The sequence below is a fragment of the Thalassophryne amazonica genome, chromosome 17 (assembly GCF_902500255.1).
Source record: "Thalassophryne amazonica chromosome 17, fThaAma1.1, whole genome shotgun sequence".
NCBI classification, from domain to species: Eukaryota; Metazoa; Chordata; class Actinopteri; order Batrachoidiformes; family Batrachoididae; genus Thalassophryne; species Thalassophryne amazonica.
Genome location: NC_047119.1, coordinates 16,954,505 through 16,971,819, shown reverse-complemented (window position 1 = coordinate 16,971,819; position 17,315 = coordinate 16,954,505). Strand labels below are relative to the sequence as shown.

Genomic DNA, 17,315 nt, shown 5'->3' with positions numbered 1-17,315 from the left:
TGTGACCAGAACTGTAAAAGCTATTATAATGAAAAATAAATAAATAAAAACTTTAAGAAAAACCTTCATATTAACTACATGGATTCACCTGCACCTGAGTCAATACATATGATGAAATTCTGTGATTGTCACAGTCAGTATTTTTCACAGCTATGAATGAATTAAATGGTGGTAAAGCAACTAACCTGTGTCTCCATTCTCTCCAAAGATATTCAGGAAGACATCAGCATCGGTTCCACTTCCCTTCATGTCAGCCGTAAACACGCTCACTATGTATTTATTCACTGCAGAACAAATGAAAATGAAAACATAAAGAATAACAGCAGCTATAGCTATAAATGCCAATAAATTGCCTTTGTTTTCAGTGAAGCCATTGTTCATAAAATTAGTCACATTGTGTAATTATACTGACCATATTCAACTAGTTTCCTTCCAAACCATGTGGAGATTGTTTCCACATTAAATATTTACAACTCTCACTCATGTGTGTGTGTGTGTGTGTGTGTGTGTGTTGCGCTTCTAAAGACCATACTGCTCTGCTGTGCCTCAGCTCAACAACAACGCTCTGCTTGACTGGTTGCAGCTTCAGACATGTTCGATCACGTTGCAGCAGAGCACACATGGGCTGGCTTAGCTGAGGATTACACGCTGATGGAATTCAATTACAGCCTGAAACAGTAGGAAGAACTGTCGGCTTTCATGCACCTTTGTGTACAGCTGGCTAGCCATATGGTACGAACGTCGTCAGGTTTCTACTAGGCAGTATTGCACGTTTATGGTTCAGCACCTGCATCCCATTAGTGTCAAACGGGTGCTGAGGGGTCAGTGACAGAAGTATCGGGGTAAGAACTGCTGGAGTGCACACAAGAGCCAAAATCATGCCTTCTGTCACAGTGCGCCTCTTTTCTGGTTGCTTTTGTTTCTTTATTTTTAAAAAGCTGTCGTGTTCCTGACCTTGCAAAAGACTGGTTGTCTGCCCAGGGTGTAGTCCGCCTCTGCCCCAGTGAGGATGGGCTCTAGTCCTTTAACTTGAATATGGGTTCAGAAAATGAGTGAAGGTACAAATGTATATCATGCATTGTTGTGACTGATAACCAAGAACTGGTGTGCTGTGCATATGGCGCCATAATCAATTCTTAGACTTTCACATGTATCATATTTTCTCTTAGCTCTACTGTACATATAACGGTATGCAGTTGTAGTTAGAGGTTTACATACACTCAACAGGGGCATGACTGCCATGTCAATATTGTGTTCTCAAGTATTTCCTTGAACTATTCTTTTTGGGGGGTTGAATGACTGCATGGAAACCAATACATTTAATAGAAGTATACCACTTCTGCAAAGAAAAGTGATCAAATATACAACCAGAGTTCTTCCAGAACCTTGTTGATGGCTACAACAAGCATATAGTCACGGTGAAACTGCTAAGAGACATTCAAAATTCTGGTTGGATGTCAACTGCATTTCATTGGCCCTGTACCTGTACTCTGCACAATGACAATAAAGTTGAATTTAAAATCTAAACAGTGATTTAAAAAAAAAGAATATACGAGGTCTGTTAGAAAAGTATCTGACCTTTTTATTTTTTCAAAAACTGTATGGATTTGAATTTATGTGCGCTTGCATCAGCCAAGCTTGAACCTTCATGCGCATGCGTGAGTTTTTTCCACGCCTGTCGGTTGCGTCATTAGCCTGTGGGCAGGCTTTGAGTGAGCACTGGTCCACCCCTCTCATTGGATTTTCATTGTCAGGAAAATGTCTGAACGGCTGGAGCAGCTCTGCATCAAATTTTTCAAGAAACTGTGAGACAGCCAGGTGGAAACCATTCGGAAAATTCAGATGGCTTTCGGTGAAAATCCTATGGGCATCACACAGATTAAGGAGTATTACAACCGGATTAAAGACGGCCCACAGCGGCTGAGGGCGCGCCGCGCTTCGAGCGGCCATCGACAGGCTGAAATGACCAGATCATTTCCAAAGTGAAGGCTGTGTTGATCTGGGACGTCGTGTGACTACCAGAGAAATGGCAGAAAAGGTGGACATCAGCCATTTTTCATCAGATTCCACTGTTACAGGAGATTTTGTAATGAAAGATGTGTGGAGGCATTCGCGCGTCGGGACGAAGCCGCAATGGCGGAGAACAAAAGCAAGTCCGTGTTGGAAGTCTCATGGGACATGTTGTGACATGCCCAGCTCTCCACAATTTCTCAGATACTCACTCGACTAAAAAGCCACCGAAAGCCGTCTGAATCTTCTGAATGGTGGAAGACCTAACGCCATTGCGGCTTCGTCCCGATGCGCAAAAACTCATGCATGTGCACGAAGGTTCAAGCTTCGCTGATGCAAGCACACATGATTCAAATCCATATAGTTTTTGCAAAAAATAAAAAGGTCTGATACTTTTCTAACAGACCTCGTATGTATGTAAAAAACACTAATTATGCAAAAAAATTCAAACAATAGCGGTTTGTTAAGAGACCGAATATCAATCGATCTCATATATATAGAGGGTAGGCTGAAAAGTTCTAAGGCTCACCAAGAAGGAGAAATGCCATTTCAATAAAACTTGGCATGCATTAAGTTCAACTCTTCTGATGACTAACTGTGTTATTTTCTTCCAGGTTGTGAGGTAGTTTGTGGTTGAAAGTTCGTGGTAGAGGGAAACGGCAAAAATGGACAAAATCTGGCATCGCGGTGTGATTAAGTACCTGCATAACAAGGGGTTAAAGCCCAAGGACATTCATGCGGATATGGTTGCTACATTAGGGGATGAAGCTCCCTCCATATCTACAGTGCAGAATTGGGCAGCTGAATTTAAGAGGGGCAGAGAGAGCCTTGAAGATGACCCAAGGTCTGGGCGGCCTGCAACAGCCACAACCCAGAAAAACATTGACCTTGTTCATGAAATGGTGATGGACGACAGACGATCGACAATTAATCAGCTAGCAGATGCTGTGGGAATATCCCGTGAGAGAATTGAACACATTCTACATGAAGAACTTGGAATGTTAAAGGTGTCAGCTCGGTGGGTGCCAATGTCTTCTGAAGCCTGATCAGAAACGCACCAGGCTAGTCATGTCGAAGGCAAACTTGGCGCAATTTGAAGAGGATCCAGCCAATTACATGGAACGTTTTCTTACCCAGGATGAGTGTTGGGTTGACCACTTTGAACCAGAGACAAAAAAACAATGAATGCAGTGGAAACACCCAAGGTCACCACCTCCAAAGAAGGCCAAGGTCGTTTTGTCTGCGGGGAAGGTCATGGTTTCAGTTTTCTGGGATGCCAAGGGCATTGTGTTCGTGGACTATCTTGAAAAGGGACAAACCATAAATGGACAGTACTATTGTAACCTACTGAGACAGTTACGCGAGGCTATCAAAAAGAAGCGAGCAGGAAAGCTGACGAAAGGGGTGCTGTTCCATCAAGACAATGCCCCAGCTCACAAGTCACCAGTGGCCATGGCCACTATCCACGAGTGTGGATTTGAACTGGTAGATCACCCACCATACTCCCCTGACTTGGCACCCTCGGACTTTCATCTGTTCCCAAACCTGAAAAAAAAAACGTCTGGGAAGCACTATCGGAGCAATGATGAGGTGATGGATGCCGTTGAGGACTATTTTGACTCTCAAGATGAAAAGCTTCTATGCCAAGGGAATCGAAGCACTCAAGCACTGCTGGAAGAAGTGTGTGGAGTTACAGGGAGACTATGTATATATAATTTTGATCCTGTATTGATTTCAGAATTCCCAAAATAAATTAAATTGTGCACCTCATTACCCCAGACTCAAAGATGTTACTGAAAACTTTTGACGACAACTGTACGTATTGAATATTGGAGACTATGCAGTACCGATAAGTGAGTGACATATTTGATCTTGTGAGATATGTATGCCAACTGTGTGATGATAATGCTTATCCAGTATCGTATTATAAGTATATAGGAGAGATGGTCATGCTCATTTAGAAAGAGAATAGTGACAATGTAATGTGATATTTGCCCTCCATGTCATCAGTATTGGTTATTTGAGCAGCAGTTTTATGTTCAGTGAGACTTTTCAGGTTTTCACTGTTATTTGGATACCAGAAAATTGCCCATATGGGCAAATCACCCAAGGCCCCCCCTTCACACATAGTATGAATAAGTACACATCAGGGTGAATCAGGGCGGAACAGATCATATGAGCGAACCATGAAAACATCGAGCCGACAGGCAGGCGTGAACAAACCCGCTGCAGCAGATCTCTGCGGACCTCATGTGTGAGGGCGCCTTCACACATAGAGTGAATTTGGTTGATTTGCGCATAAAGTGCACATGAAGCAGGAATCATATGCAAAATGTGTAACATTGTAGCTGCTTCCAACACCTTGTGCACCTGTTGCTACAACTGTTTGTGCACACCAGTGGCTGAAAGACAGAGTGTGCCCAATGAGAGCCCATCGAACCCTCTCGTGGCAAGTGTTGGTCAAATTCCAGGTGACACACACGAACATCAAACATTGCTTGCATGGCATTTCGAAAATGTGTGGCCATTCATACCATCATCACGAAAACAGTCTGCAGACATCCACAGTCAAGGTGGATGTGAAAATTTTTTAAGTGCCCCACAAGTGTAGCTTTGCAAACAGATACAGTGACACGTTGGTGTGTGCACTGAACTGATAGGTGTGGCTGCTGACAGATGTGGCTGTGGAGATCTGTCATTCTGGACATCCCAGCTGGACAACATGTACTGTGTTTGGACAGACATGAACGAACAACTGTCCACTGTGACGCGCATGTGTCTGCTTGCTGTCCTTACATGGACATACATAAAAACATATATCCCTGTGGCAACGGGCTGCAGCGAGTGAGCACACACGGCACGGACATTGACAGGCTGCCCCCAGGTTGAAACGGATCTTCAGATCATAACATGCAGAGGGTGATCTGACTGTCACGTCACCCATGTGAGCTCTGTTCCACATGACGCGGTGTCAGTCCTGCGGTGCGCTGTCCAGAAGTCACGCGTGTCGTGCAGGACACACACGCGGGGCCGGCTGGACATGCCACCAGCAGATGTGGACATGAGAAGAGCGAACTGCTTCTCATTCATGTCATTTCATGACTGTATATCTGTGACCATGGGTCATCTACAGAGGAACAGATGGATCATACTTGTGTTGCCCGCTTGATAAGAGGGATTCAATGAAATGCAATGTTTTTATATGGTGTGTGTGTGTGTGTGTGTGTGTTTTTTTTTTAAATACGACCATGTCATATTTATCTGATATAAGGCATTTTCTGCACCTTTCACAGGACAGTCATTGTAGCTCAGTGGCAAAGTTTCTGACTGGCAACCAGCTTTTGGAAAGTGCGGGTTTGAATCCCGTGGGTGACATGCATTATTTACTTTTCTATTTTCACAACAGCTGCACGATGTGGTTACACATTGCACTGGTGCTCACACTGTGTTCCCGCGTGCACCACCTGTCGGCGCGATGTTTCCTGGTGCGATCATATGAGCTGTTCCGACGTGAGTTGCCCTGAGTTGTACATATTCGCACTTATGTGTGAAGGGGCCCTAAGAGAAGTCCTTCAGAATCCAGGCCTGATTTTCACTGTGACAGTGAATAAATAAATAAATAATAAATAAAAGTGCAGAATAGTTTGAATTTGTACTTTGTGAGGGACATCATTACAGTAAGAGCCAGGAGAGTAACAATATCATGATAAATTTTCTACTGACAATGTGAAAAGCAGTGCATACAGGGTTTTCATCAATACGCACTCTCCTAAGGCATTAGAAGTTTTATTTAACTGTTATTTTAAACTTTGTGATCCATATCTGGTTTGTGTTTGTGCCATGTGTGACCTACATTTTGGGACGTCCATGGGGTTCAGGCTGCCCAGCAGGTCTCTGACAAACAGTTTGTCACCCTCCTCTTGACTGAGCCAGTTGTTGCAGGCAAAATAGAAGCGCAGATGGGGTCGGTTCATATCGGTCACCACAACCCTGTCCAAGAACCAGCTGGCGTTCATCCCTGTATTGTCATGCTCGATCCTGGGGCGACAAATGTCACAGTGTAACATGAGTTCATCCTGCAGGCGATCATAAGAGAACATGTGAAATCACAAACATTCAGTACTTCATGTAACTTTTCCAAATTTCTGCTGTGCTACTCAAGAAACGACAGTTAAAGAGACTTTGTTTTGTGATACAAACAAATCAGAAATATCCATTAGACAAAATAATAACAAAATAGATGTAGACTGAAAATTATAGTTTGTTTGTGATTCAAAAAAATAATGTGCTAAAAAGGAACAAATTAAGAAAATAACAACTAAAGAAGCATCAAAGTACAGTGCCTATGAAAAAGTACAGCTTTTTTGATTTTGTTTTTATTGTATTAAAATGAAAGCCGAAATATTCAAATTTGCTAAAAAAAAAATCAATCATCTTTGTTTTTTTAAATATGACATTTAATCGCAAAGTACAATAAATCTCACTATGATATAAACTGAATAAAAATATTAAACACAAAACAATAGATTGCATAATCACATATCCACTATAATAAAACACAACTGAATCATCACTTTGGTTTGTCCTGAGATAAATCAGGTGATACCTGTCAAAGAATATCATGTAGGAGCTGGTCAAATTAATCACTAAAACCTAGAATGCATATGTTTTTATTGTAACCCAGTAAACTGAAAACGTTTCATCTTATATTCATCTCCTGAATTGTCCAAATTCAAATGTATAACAAAGGGTTAATTTAGCAACTTTAGCGAGCCATTCTTTTTGTAGTATATTTTAATTTATGTAATTTTTTTATTTATTATATTTCTTCAATTTTATTTAGTTTACAGCTTTAGATTTAAGCATTGTTTTGTATAAGGCTACCTGCATTTATTTTTTTTATTTATTATATTTCTTCAATTTTATTTAGTTTACAGCTTTAGATTTAAGCATTGTTTTGTATAAGGCTACCTGCATTTATTTTTTTTATTTATTATATTTCTTCAATTTTATTTAGTTTACAGCTTAGATTTAAGCATTGTTTTGTATAAGGCTACCTGCATTTATTTTTTTTATTTATTATATTTCTTCAATTTTATTTAGTTTACAGCTTTAGATTTAAGCATTGTTTTGTATAAGGCTACCTGCATTTATTTTTTTATTTATTTATTATGTCATAAAACACATCAACGCTCATGAGAGTGTGTGCTTTTAACCACTCTATTGGGCTACTGAGCATTATTATATTATTATCTTAGGGACCTCGTAGTACCATATCACCCCAATAGAGCGCTTCGCTCTCAGACTGCAGGTTTACTTGTAGTTCCTAGGGTTTGTAAGAGTAGAATGGGAGGCAGAGCCTTCAGCTTTCAGGCTCCTCTCCTGTGGAACCAGCTCCCAATTCAGATCAGGGAGACAGACACCCTCTCTACTTTTAAGATTAGGCTTAAAACTTTCCTTTTTGCTAAAGCTTATAGTTAGGGCTGGATCAGGTGACCCTGAACCATCCCTTAGTTATGCTGCTATAGACTTAGACTGCTGGGGGGTTCCCATGATGCACTGTTTCTTTCTCTTTTTGCTCTGTATGCACCACTCTGCATTTAATCATTAGTGATTGATCTCTGCTCCCCTCCACAGCATGTCTTTTTCCTGGTTCTCTCCCTCAGCCCCAACCAGTCCCAGCAGAAGACTGCCCCTCCCTGAGCCTGGTTCTGCTGGAGGTTTCTTCCTGTTAAAAGGGAGTTTTTCCTTCCCACTGTAGCCAAGTGCTTGCTCACAGGGGGTCGTTTTGACCGTTGGGGTTTTACATAATTATTGTATGGCCTTGCCTTACAATATAAAGCGCCTTGGGGCAACTGTTTGTTGTGATTTGGCGCTATATAAAAAGATTGATTGATTGATTGATTGATTGATTGATTGATTATTAATCATTAAATGTGGCTTCATTGGAAACTGTTCGTGTCAGGCTTCTCTTAGGTCTGTATATATGATCATATTTGTGTGCAGTGATTCCAATCTACCATGTCTCTTATCCCAACCTGGTCTCTTTCTGGATGTGACGTAATTTACACTCTTGTGGAAAAAGACACAACTGCCAACAACAGATGGAGCTTGACTTTCTGTCAGTGGGTAAAATCCTTTGATGGCCAGCACAGCTGGAAATGAGACTGTTTGTGTGTTTAAGCTGATTCATCCTGGTGTCTGCTGCACACACACACACACACACACACACACTGAAGTATAAATCCCAATGACTGCCGTGTGCGACTGCATACTCCATCAGTGTGACAGAATTGTGCTTGGCTTGTGCAGTTTGAAGAAAATGGTTTTATATATCTGTTTGTATGCTATCTAGGATTAGAGTCACATTTATTTTACCTCAGCTTCTTCAAGGGTCCCACGTTGTATGTTTTGATACGGAAAACGTCTGTCTTGTTCTTCTCAAATGCGGTTCGACTTCTGGAAATTGAGATGTTAAAAAAAAGTCAGAATTCAAACGAAAGGTTAAGTTAGGTTAGTTTTGTCAATACACAAAAACAATACAAACAAATAATAACAACATAAAACAATATAATGTAATATAGAACTCAAAATTCAACCTACAACATGCAACCAAAATGCTTCTTTTAAACAAAAAGGTCTGCGCTGAAGCCAAAGCTTAATATGCTTTCTTTCAGACCTTTAACCTACATAACACTGGCAACAATATACAGTATCTCGCTCATTTTGTAATGAGCAGTTTATGGAAAGACTCAATAATTGTTCCTGTGCCAAAAATCAGTGTACCTAAGCAGCTAAACGATTATAGGCCTGTTGCACTTACCTCCTTGGTGATGAAGACATTTGAAAATATTGTGAAAAATGCTCTTTTAGACCTTGGATTCTCTTCAATTTGCATACAGGTCAGGTAGGGGAACTGATGATGCACTATGCACTTTACTGAATACAGTAATTGCACATTTAGAGGGGGCTAAAACCTTTGTACGTCTTTTATTCATTGATTTTTCTTCTGCTTTTAACTGCATTCAGCCACATATTCTAGCAGAGAGGTTAAAAAATGAGCACAACTTTGACCCAGGAATTTTATGGTGGCTTATGGATTTTTGCATACTAACTACCTAAGCAGTCAAGCGCTTGTTGGACTCAACTAAAAATTTGTGGTTTTGTAGAAATCAGGTTTTGCAACAGTTAAATGAAGGGTTTAGATGCAAAACCCAGTAAGTCCTTTTTAATGGAGAAAAATGTAGTTTATAATGGGGGTTTATAGGAAAACATATGCACAGACTCCTAAATATATTAAAAAATGTTTTGTTTTTGTTTTTTTTTAACATTTTGCATACTAACTACCTAAGCAGTCAAGCGCTTGTTGGACTCAACTAAAAATTTGTGGTTTTGTAGAAATCAGGTTTTGCAACAGTTAAATGAAGGGTTTAGATGCAAACCCAGTAAGTCCTTTTTAATGGAGAAAAATGTAGTTTATAATGGGGGTTTATAGGAAAACATATGCACAGACTCCTAAATATATTAAAAAATGTTTTTTTTTTTTTAACATTTTGCATACTAACTACCTAAGCAGTCAAGCGCTTGTTGGACTCAACTAAAAATTTGTGGTTTTGTAGAAATCAGGTTTTGCAACAGTTAAATGAAGGGTTTAGATGCAAAACCCAGTAAGTCCTTTTTAATGGAGAAAAATGTAGTTTATAATGGGGGTTTATAGGAAAACATATGCACAGACTCCTAAATATATTAAAAAATGTTTTTTTTTTTTTTTAACATTTTGCATACTAACTACCTAAGCAGTCAAGCGCCTGTTGGACTCAACTAAAAATTTGTGGTTTTGTAGAAATCAGGTTTTGCAACAGTTAAATGAAGGGTTTAGATGCAAAACCCAGTAAGTCCTTTTTAATGGAGAAAAATGTAGTTTATAATGGGGGTTTATAGGAAAACATATGCACAGACTCCTAAATATATTAAAAAATGTTTTTTTTTTTTTTTTACATTTTGCATACTAACTACCTAATTAGTCAAGCGCTTGTTGGACTCAACTAAAAATTGTGGTTTTGTAGAAATCAGGTTTTGCAACAGTTAAATGAAGGGTTTAGATGCAAAACCCAGTAAGTCGTTTTAATGGAGAAAAATGTAGTTTATAATGGGGGTTTATAGGAAAACATATGCACAGACTCCTAAATATATTAAAAAATGTTTTGTTTTTTTTTAACATTTTGCATACTAACTACCTAAGCAGTCAAGCGCCTGTTGGACTCAACTAAAAATTTGTGGTTTTGTAGAAATCAGGTTTTGCAACAGTTAAATGAAGGGTTTAGATGCAAAACCCAGTAAGTCCTTTTTAATGGAGAAAAATGTAGTTTATAATGGGGGTTTATAGGAAAACATATGCACAGACTCCTAAATATATTAAAAAATGTTTTTTTTTTTTTTTACATTTTGCATACTAACTACCTAATTAGTCAAGCGCTTGTTGGACTCAACTAAAAATTTGTGGTTTTGTAGAAATCAGGTTTTGCAACAGTTAAATGAAGGGTTTAGATGACAAAACCCAGTAAGTCGTTTTTAATGGAGAAAAATGTAGTTTATAATGGGGGTTTATAGGAAAACATATGCACAGACTCCTAAATATATTAAAAAATGTTTTTTTTTTTTTTTTTACATTTTGCATACTAACTACCTAATTAGTCAAGCGCTTGTTGGACTCAACTAAAAATTTGTGGTTTTGTAGAAATCAGGTTTTGCAACAGTTAAATGAAGGGTTTAGATGCAAAACCCAGTAAGTCCTTTTTAATGGAGAAAAATGTAGTTTATAATGGGGTTTATAGGAAAACATATGCACAGACTCCTAAATATATTAAAAAATGTTTTTTTTTTAACATTTTGCATACTAACTATTTAAGGAGTCAAGCGCTTGTTGGACTCAACTAAAAATTTGTGGTTTTGTAGAAATCAGGTTTTGCAACAGTTAAATGAAGGGTTTAGATGCAAAACCCAGTAAGTCCTTTTAATGGAGAAAAATGTAGTTTATAATGGGGGTTTATAGGAAAACATATGCACAGACTCCTAAATATATTAAAAAATGTTTTTTTTTTTTTTTTTTACATTTTGCATACTAACTACCTAATTAGTCAAGCGCTTGTTGGACTCAACTAAAAATTTGTGGTTTTGTAGAAATCAGGTTTTGCAACAGTTAAATGAAGGGTTTAGATGCAAAACCCAGTAAGTCCTTTTTAATGGAGAAAAATGTAGTTTATAATGGGGGTTTATAGGAAAACATATGCACAGACTCCTAATATATTAAAAAATGTTTTTTTTTTTTAACATTTTGCATACTAACTACCTAAGCAGTCAAGCGCTTGTTGGACTCAACTAAAAATTTGTGGTTTTGTAGAAATCAGGTTTTGCAACAGTTAAATGAAGGGTTTAGATGCAAAACCCAGTAAGTCCTTTTTAATGGAGAAAAATGTAGTTTATAATGGGGGTTTATAGGAAAACATATGCACAGACTCCTAAATATATTAAAAAATGTTTTTTTTTTTTTACATTTTGCATACTAACTATCTAAGCAGTCAAGCGCTTGTTGGACTCAACTAAAAATTTGTGGTTTTGTAGAAATCAGGTTTTGCAACAGTTAAATGAAGGGTTTGGATGCAAAACCCAGTAAGTCCTTTTTAATGGAGAAAAATGTAGTTTATAATGGGGGGTTTATAGGAAAACATATGCACAGACTCCTAAATATATTAAAAAATGTTTTTTTTTTTTAAAACATTTTGCATACTAACTACCTAAGGAGTCAAGCGCTTGTTGGACTCAACTAAAAATTTGTGGTTTTGTAGAAATCAGGTTTTGCAACAGTTAAATGAAGGGTTTAGATGCAAAACCCAGTAAGTCCTTTTTAATGGAGAAAAATGTAGTTTATAATGGGGGTTTATAGGAAAACATATGCACAGACTCCTAAATATATTAATTTTTTTTTTTTTTTTTTTTAACATTTTGCATACTAACTACCTAATTAGTCAAGGGCTTGTTGGACTCAACTAAAATTTGTGGTTTTGTAGAAATCAGGTTTTGCAACAGTTAAATGAAGGGTTTAGATGCAAAACCCAGTAAGTCCTTTTTAATGGAGAAAAATGTAGTTTATAATGGGGGTTTATAGGAAAACATATGCACAGACTCCTAAATATATTAAAAAATGTTTGTTTGTTTTTTTAACATTTTGCATACTAACTACCTAAGCAGTCAAGCGCTTGTTGGACTCAACTAAAAATTTGTGGTTTTGTAGAAATCAGGTTTTGCAACAGTTAAATGAAGGGTTTAGATGCAAAACCCAGTAAGTCCTTTTTAATGGAGAAAAATGTAGTTTATAATGGGGGTTTATAGGAAAACATATGCACAGACTCCTAAATATATTAAAAAATGTTTTTTTTTTTTTACATTTTGCATACTAACTACCTAAGCAGTCAAGCGCTTGTTGGACTCAACTAAAAATTTGTGGTTTTGTAGAAATCAGGTTTTGCAACAGTTAAATGAAGGGTTTAGATGCAAAACCCAGTAAGTCCTTTTTAATGGAGAAAAATGTAGTTTATAATGGGGGTTTATAGGAAAACATATGCACAGACTCCTAAATATATTAAAAAATGTTTTTTTGTTTTTTTTTTTACATTTTGCATACTAACTACCTAAGGAGTCAAGCACTTGTTGGACTCAACTAAAAATTTGTGGTTTTGTAGAAATCAGGTTTTGCAACAGTTAAATGAAGGGTTTGGATGCACAACCCAGTAAGTCCTTTTTAATGGAGAAAAATGTAGTTTATAATGGGGGTTTATAGGAAAACATATGCACAGACTCCTAAATATATTAAAAAATGTTGTTTTTTTTTAAACATTTTGCATACTAACTACCTAAGGAGTCAAGCGCTTGTTGGACTCAACTAAAAATTTGTGGTTTTGTAGAAATCAGGTTTTGCAACAGTTAAATGAAGGGTTTAGATGCAAAACCCAGTAAGTCCTTTTTAATGGAGAAAAATGTAGTTTATAATGGGGGTTTATAGGAAAACATATGCACAGACTCCTAAATATATTAAAAAATGTTTTTTTTTTTTTTTTTTTTACATTTTGCATACTAACTACCTAAGGAGTCAAGCACTTGTTGGACTCAACTAAAAATTTGTGGTTTTGTAGAAATCAGGTTTTGCAACAGTTAAATGAAGGGTTTGGATGCAAAACCCAGTAAGTCCTTTTTAATGGAGAAAAATGTAGTTTATAATGGGGGTTTATAGGAAAACATATGCACAGACTCCTAAATATATTAATTTTTTTTTTTTTTTTTAAACATTTTGCATACTAACTACCTAATTAGTCAAGGGCTTGTTGGACTCAACTAAAAAATTGTGGTTTTGTAGAAATCAGGTTTTGCAACAGTTAAATGAAGGGTTTAGATGCAAAACCCAGTAAGTCCTTTTTAATGGAGAAAAATGTAGTTTATAATGGGGGTTTATAGGAAAACATATGCACAGACTCCTAAATATATTAAAAAATGTTTGTTTGTTTTTTTAACATTTTGCATACTAACTACCTAAGCAGTCAAGCGCTTGTTGGACTCAACTAAAAATTTGTGGTTTTGTAGAAATCAGGTTTTGCAACAGTTAAATGAAGGGTTTAGATGCAAAACCCAGTAAGTCCTTTTTAATGGAGAAAAATGTAGTTATAATGGGGGTTTAATAGGAAAACATATGCACAGACTCCTAAATATATTAAAAAATGTTTTTTTTTTTTTTACATTTTGCATACTAACTACCTAAGGAGTCAAGCGCTTGTTGGACTCAACTAAAAATTTGTGGTTTTGTAGAAATCAGGTTTTGCAACAGTTAAATGAAGGGTTTAGATGCAAAACCCAGTAAGTCCTTTTTAATGGAGAAAAATGTAGCTTATAATGGGGGTTTATAGGAAAACATATGCACAGACTCCTAAATATATTAAAAAATGTTTTGTTTTGTTTTTTTGCATTTTGCATACTAACTACCTAACCAGTCAAGCGCTTGTTGGACTCAACTAAAAATTTGTGGTTTTGTAGAAATCAGGTTTTGCAACAGTTAAATAAAGGGTTTGGATGCAAAACCCAGTAAGTCATTTTTAATGGTGATCTCCTGATTGATCCAGTTGTTTCATGTCAGGCGTTCAATTTGAAGCCATCAGAAGTTCAGACACTTCATGACATCCTCCTACTTCTCATGTATGACTCACAGAGACAAGCCAGCAGCAGCAGACACACCTATACCAACAATAGCAAATCAGACACTTATGTTCCATTAAAGGATGACACCTGACCTACATCTCATTGTGTTTCCCTCTTTGCAATATTCACTCACTGATGATGCCAAATCACAGGTAATTAATATTGACAACACACATAAAAGCACCTCCCTCATTCTCTGTGTGCATGTAGAATTCACCTGTAAGAGAATGACGGGGACATAAGGTGAAGGGAACCAAACAAACCCAATGCAAACTTTGGAATTCATGCAATTTTAATACAGTTTAATTACACTGAATTTCCAAAGAGTAGCATTTTTTAATCTGCCTGGATTGTTCAATCCGGCAAATATGGTTGAAGCCAGAGAAACCCTCCCGTACCTGTATGTTGTAAAGTTTTTATTGATCATTACACAATACAGGCAGGACCTAATATATATCGGAGTAAGGTGAAACTCCTACTCTCACTGTTTCTTTGTTATATGTCCATTAAAGGGGACATTAACATAGATATATGTATGGTGCTTGATACAGCATGGAGAAACTGAATACTTGGCACACTGATGCTATCTGAAGGGAATGAATAAGACCACCAAGGTGTAGTTGACATTGTTCACTGTGGATTACAATAAACTGGGATTTCCAGTGGTGGGCACAGATAGCCTCACAGTGAGCTTCCATAACCGCTAAACCACTAACTGAAAAGTTAAATGTGATAACAATAAACCAAGAAGACCACTAACCACTGACTTTTATTAAATGGGTTTTAAGCTTTGGGGTTTTTAATTTGATTTTATTTATTTATTACTCTACAATCCTGAAAAACAGACCTAAAGAACTGAAATTTTAATATCCTATAGCATAAACATCAAGGTTCCTAAAAGGGTTCAGCATGCCAAGATCAAATCATGATCAAGATCCATAAATAATTAAATGAACAAAGGAAATGAAACAGTTGTTTGCATTAAGCTACAGTTTATTCATAGTACATAAAATATTGCACAAATAAGAAATATTAAGAAATAAAAATGCACATGAAAAATCATTTTAATAATCTGACTAATGCATTTACTCTGGCTTGACCTCCTGCTTGTGCCCCTGTGCAAGGTGTTACTTTTGTTTACCAAATGATAGTATAACTGGAAAAGTTCAGATTTGTTCAAAAAATATGAGTTGACTTAATGTTAACAGAGCCAAATTTAGTGTAAGCTGGCACTGGCTGATTTCCAGCACTACATGATTTGCAGCAGACGTTGTACGACAACACCACTTAGACAGGCAACATTAGACCAATAAAACGCTCTTGCAAAAAATGTATCTGCAGTAATTTATCTGTATAAAAATATTTATGTTTTATTCAGCATGATGGCTTAGTGGTTAGCACGGTTGCCTCACAACGAGGAGGTCATGGGTTCAATTTCCACCTGTGGCCTTTCTGTGTGGAGTTTGCATGTTCTCCCCGTGTTTGTGTGGGTTCCCTCTGCGTGCTCTGGCTTCCTCCCACATCCAAAGACACGCAGGTTAGGTGGAATGGACACTTTAAATTGTCCGTAGGTATGCGTGCTGGTGTGAATGTGCTTGTTTGTCTATATGTGGCCCTGCGACAGACTGGCATCCTGTCCAGGGTGTACTTCGCCTCGCACTCTATGACTGCTGGGATAGGCTCCAGCCCCCTGCGATCCCTTAATTGGACTAAGCGGTTAAAGATGAGTGTGTGTGTGTGTGAGTGTACTTTATGGATTTTGTTTTTTCAATTCATTTTGGCATTAATGCAAACACTTGTTTATTTTTTTTATCTGTATGCAAATTGCTAAAGTTTGATTATTATAGTTTGGTTTGTGTCCTCTGACATGTTTCCTGCTCAATGTTTATATGTTGGTTTTTACATTCAATAAGGAGTTTGAAAATGTATCTGGATATTTGATTCAATTCAAAGAGGCTTTATTGCCATTTTAAACATATCGTTACACTGACAAATCAGCTGTCAATAATAATAATAATAATAATAATAAGTTAAAAAAAACCTATACAGTAGTATAGGTTAGTATACAGTATTCAAGTGTGGAATACTTACTGTGACTTTATTTTGTAATGAGCAATTCATTTAGGGGTATGCATGAATGGAATTTACTGTTATGTGTCGGACGCAGCTCGGAGAACCGACCAGCGTTTGAAGGACCCAGTATGAAATAAGCAGAGCACGGTACAAAGGCTAACTGAATTTAATACATAACAGTGATACAAAAATAACAGAAAGAAAGTGCGGTCTGGCGTGGTGCGCTCCCAGCAGCGCTAACGGTCCGGAGCCAGAAGCTGTTCGGACCCAAGGACCCCGCCGACACCCCCCAGGTGGCCGCAACAAACCGAGTCTGTGAAAGAAGGAACCATTATGTGAGTCCACACTCTACACACAGAGAGAACACTTAAAGGTGTACAAACAGCAAACACTTCCTGGCTTGATTACTAATCAGCTTCCCAACCTGCAGGCATGGAAACATCCAGTTCACAAAACTCCACTGCAGTGGAAGCTGATACATGACTAACATACAGCTCAATATAATAAGGTGTGAGGGACACCACATTTACTGACTGTATAAATGTTAGTCACAAAATCTAACGTACCTCAGGAAGTGTGCTGACGAGTGTGAGACCTCACCCCCTCCTCTTTCACAGACCGTGCATCAAACCCTGGACGTTCTCTGCATCCACTGATGATGAGATGGCTCCCGAGACGACGATCTCACCCGTCTGGTCACAAGGTCGAGTCTCTGGCAAATACACACTGTATACTCCAGTCTTAAATGCCACCATGTTCCAATCCATATAGATGCACCTCAGCTGTGAGTCCTGACGAGCCGCAGGTGATCAGGGTGAGGTCCTGATAACCTCAGCAACACAGCCACTCAGTCCCAAATGCAAGCCACCTGGAAGGAAAAACAAAAGACAGAAACAAAAAGGCAGCCAGGCCCCCCAGCCATACAACATTTACTACCGGATCACATCAAACTTATTGCAAATGAATGTTTCTTTAAAGAACTTCTGAAA

The 17,315-nt window shown here is 37.8% G+C and overlaps 1 protein-coding gene across 1 annotated transcript in view; it reads right to left on the bottom strand.

Annotated features, from left to right (window-relative positions):
- LOC117530054 (lipoxygenase homology domain-containing protein 1-like) overlaps positions 1 to 17,315 on the bottom strand; it is a 138,566-nt gene that overhangs the window by 101,313 nt on the left and 19,938 nt on the right. The window contains 3 exon segments of the mRNA XM_034192988.1: positions 186 to 284; positions 5,864 to 6,048; positions 8,389 to 8,469. Coding sequence (XP_034048879.1) covers positions 186 to 284; positions 5,864 to 6,048; positions 8,389 to 8,469 — 365 coding nt within the window.